This window comes from Carex rostrata, chromosome 1, assembly GCF_964058835.1.
Source record: "Carex rostrata chromosome 1, lpCarRost1.2, whole genome shotgun sequence".
In the NCBI taxonomy this organism is placed as follows: domain Eukaryota; kingdom Viridiplantae; phylum Streptophyta; class Magnoliopsida; order Poales; family Cyperaceae; genus Carex; species Carex rostrata.
Window position 1 is genome coordinate 8,659,431 of NC_135918.1, and position 4,025 is coordinate 8,663,455.

General features: G+C 35.3%; 1 protein-coding gene across 1 annotated transcript; it reads right to left on the minus strand.

Moving 5' to 3' along the window:
- Positions 1–205: 205 nt before the first annotated feature.
- On the minus strand, positions 206–2,034 carry LOC144556221 (glucuronoxylan 4-O-methyltransferase 2-like). Its single transcript, XM_078304708.1, has 2 exons — positions 1,562–2,034; positions 206–988 (listed from the first exon to the last, which is right to left on the minus strand). The coding sequence occupies exons 1-2, from the start codon at positions 1,993–1,995 to the stop codon at positions 619–621; spliced, it is 804 nt and encodes a 267-aa protein (XP_078160834.1). The 5' UTR covers positions 1,996–2,034; the 3' UTR covers positions 206–618.
- Positions 2,035–4,025: the final 1,991 nt, after the last annotated feature.

Below are 4,025 nucleotides of genomic sequence, written 5' to 3' on the forward strand. Positions count from 1 at the left end.
ATGATCTGATTGGAATTCTTTAATCCCTAGCGCACTTTCGTGAAAAATATCAATCCTATTGAATTTTTGTTTTCAATTGTTTTAGAAACATACCATACTCTCAACCAGAAAATATGACACATTAAATCTAGAAGAACATAACAAAGAACATAACTTTTCTACAACAAAATTAACATTATCATCTCAATTGCACAGCAAAAACAAATTGTCAAGCCTGAGAAATGAACTATAAAACAAAATATGATGACAATATCTCACAAAAGAACAACGAATTTCTATCAATGAACTACAAAAAAATATGATGACGTGCTTTACCTTTTTAGGTCTAGTATTATTTGACCTACATCAAATTTCTATAGTTCACAAAAAGAATCAAACACCAAGAAGATATGTAGTCTAAAGTCTGGTACAGAAGAAAGCACTTTTGACAATTAGTAACGGTGAGAAATTTCCCACGTACCTCAGTAACTCAGAAGCCCCACCATGCGCTCACACAATACGGTCGAAACTTCTCTCTATTTTTAAGGAAATTACCAAATTGCCCTCCTTTATTGAAGGATGACAACTGCATGCTGAGCCAGTAAATTCCCATGGTCAGGCTGAGTTGCAAAACTCCAGCTACAAAATCTGAATTGCTTTCTGTGAGCAGAATAGCTTAGACTGATGCTTTTTTTTTATCCTAAAATGCCATAACCTCCCTTTTGAAGCCACCAAATTCTCATCACATAAATACTCCCATGCAAACCACCTCTCCACCGTCCGATTCACATTATGCACAATCACATCCGTTGGATTCATATCTGAACTCTTTTTAATCCTCCCAATCAACCCTGCAGTATAGATTGCACTCATTCGCCCTGGTTGGTCTGGCTCACTGCCACTGGGCCCGTCCACTACTATAATGTCCCACCTTTTTTTGTACACTACTCTTGGTAATCCTGTCAAAGCCAATTTACAGCGAGATGAGTGCAGTTCATCAGGCACTATCCTGCAAATTGGAGTAGATGTCGAGGTATTGGTTATTTTGGATTTTTAAAATGGAGAGATGCAATGTTGCAATTAAATGTATTTGACAAGACCAGTAACATTTGCAACAAAAAAAAAGGAACACCAGAAACTGTAGCTGCAGTAGTGGACATAACAGGTTAGACTTTAGCTATAAAGGTTGGGTTCCAGCCAAAATTTTATTTTCCTATTTTTGTTTCAATTTTTTTAGTTTAGAATTGCAAATCAAGCCTCAGTTGAGTATACTTATATAACATGACATTACACGGGTCAGATCCATTATGTGCATATTTTGAGCCTTAATTCACCAAACATAGTATATATATATATATATATACTACTCCGTTCATAAACTTAATCGGTACCTTGCCATTTTGACACACTACAGGTCAGGTCTGTGTCAATTAATTACTGAAATTGGCAAGAATGGAAATTGGAAAACATTGAAATACAATAACTGATCTCAATTAAACAAAGCTAGAACTAGTGCGCTGTTATTGGGCTCGGATGGATCCTCAACCAAACCGGAATTAACCAACCAACTGAGAAATCGTACCAGCAATCTTCTTCATTTCTAGCATAACGCAGTAGGTCATAAGCTTCACTGGTCTTGAATTTGTACTCCACCAAGTGCATCTCCACACCATCTCTTTTTCCCTCAGATCGGTGATCCCTAATATTATTAAGATCATCCTCTAGAAACACAGAATTGCCACCATGGTTCAACCTTGCTAATTGGAGATGTTGTGGGGTGCTGAGGCCAAAGAAGAGGATGTTACAAGGAGCCCTTTTGGAAATTAGGAATTGGATCAAGTTGAATTCTTTAGAGGTGAAGGGGTCTTGTGAAAAAGAGTCGATCAGAAAGCGGTTGTGGAGGTGGCGGCTGGATGGGCCGGAGAAGGTGGTGGTGATAATTAGCAGCCTGATGAAGGTGATGGTTGAGAAAGAGAGAAGCAGCAGAAAAAAAAGTCTTTTTCTACTGATTCTCATTTTTCTTTTGTTTTGACAGATTGTTTTCCCGAGGGGTTTCATTAATTCGATCTGGAAGAGAAGGATCAAGAATTCGTATCCCCTCAGGTTACTTGACTGAGTAGAATTGAATCGGACGGTCCGAAAATGGAAATTTTAACTTGGCACGCATATCAAAGCACAAATAATACTGCTCCCTACTGTTATTCCGATTATCCACTGGCTGAAACTAAATCTAGACCGTCCATTTTAATTGTGTTGAGTCAGGTACTTGCGAGGGACGGATCCATTAGGGATCAAGGAATGGGACCCAACATTTAAGTTTAATTAATCTTATTTAAATCAGGTTGTCCTTGATTGAATCTGTGTCTGGGGAAGATAGGCATGATTCTGTTTGTTTTTTTTTACTTGTGTTGGAACGTGTTTCCAAATACGAGATTTAAAAGAGGGTTTCTGAGAAAGAATCCTGCTGCTGACCTAATTCACCTAACAAGATTATTCTTATATTTTAAAAAGAGAGGGAAATTACAGTAGATGGGCTACAGTAAGTTGCGAAGTAAAACGTGTTTCTACTTCACACAGTATCTTAATTTTTAAAGTTTAAAACGTCGATCCGAACCGTTAGATGTGGTCTCCATATTGAAACGTGCTTGGAGACCAAATTTTATATTTTTTTGGAATTTTTTTACTATTTATTAAGCAATTTTGAAAATTGTTATTTTGCTATAAACAGTAAAAACAGTAAAAATTTATGGACCATCGGATCAGCGATTTTCAAAATTGCTTAATAAATAGTAAAAAAATTCCAAAAAATGTTAAATGTGGTATCCAAGCACATTTCAATATGGAGATCATGTTGAACAGTTCGGATCGGTTGTTTGAATTTTTAAATAGCAAAATATGAGGGTGAAGTAAAATAGTCGCTGTACTTCGCAACTCACCGTAGCCCATCTCAAAATTACAGTACCTTAAGGCCGTAGTTGTACAAAATGTCAATTGTTAGCAACATACAAATATATTTTATATTTACGTATGAATCTGCTATCTTATTCTACAAAATAAAATTGAAATAAACCTCTTTTATAGAAGTGTGATAAAACTTAACTAGAGTTTTCGACTTTTCGTAGAGGTGGTTCTGAAGGCAGTTAAAATATTTTCTATCATCGACCACCGTAAATGTAAATTAAAAAAAAAAAAATTGACCCGAAATTTTTTTAGTTACCATCTTAAAATTTGAAAATTCTGACCTTAACTTTGATTTTTGGAAATTTTTAATTTTACCATCCACACAATTGAATCTTAATATTTCAATTTTCTTATTCAAATGACGAATTCAAAACGTTGAAACCGATCTACTTCACGACTTAAATTAATTTACATACAAATTTATTAAAATTTTAAATTAATTTAATATAAAGTCAAACAGTTAAAAAAATTGTACGTTAATTACAATGTATAATTTTTTATCATGTTTTTAATGCTTAATTTTATATAAAATTAATTCAAAATTTATAAATTTTGCATGATGTGGATCAATTTCAACGACTTAAATCCGTTATATAAAACCAATTCAATAAATTTTGAAATTGAATTCACTAAAAATAATTGATGAGCGAAGTACACTCAGTTCTACTCGATTTTATAACCCATCTCCCGTAAAAGAGGAATCACATTTGAGGGTTACCGGACTTGAGTACAATTGAATTGGACGGTCCAAAATTATTCTTTTTAACTTGACACGAATCTCAATGCACAAATAATACTGACCCCTGCCCCATCCCGAGCAAACACCGGGAAGCGTATCCTCTACGGAGTCGTTCCGTGCGGAGCTTTTAATCTGGTCTGTTCGTTTCGGATCGGACGGACCAAATTAAAAGCTCTGCAAATTTTGAGAATTTTTTTTTTCGATTCGAGCAAGATCTGATCTGTTCCGTCCGATCCGAAACAAACAGACCAGATTAAAAGTTCCGCAAGGAATGACTCCACAGAGGATACTATTCCCAAACACCGGCGGAGAGTTGAGTCAGATATCTTGAAGGATACAGATCTGT

Excerpts from the sequence above, each read along its gene's own strand:
- LOC144556221 (XM_078304708.1), bottom strand. The coding sequence starts at position 1,995 with ATGAGAATCAGTAGAAAAAGACTTTTTTTTCTGCTGCTTCTCTCTTTC. Across the intron at positions 989-1,561 it reads AGAAATGAAGAAGATTGCTG|GATAGTGCCTGATGAACTGC; the intron begins GTACGATTTCTC and ends TCCAATTTGCAG.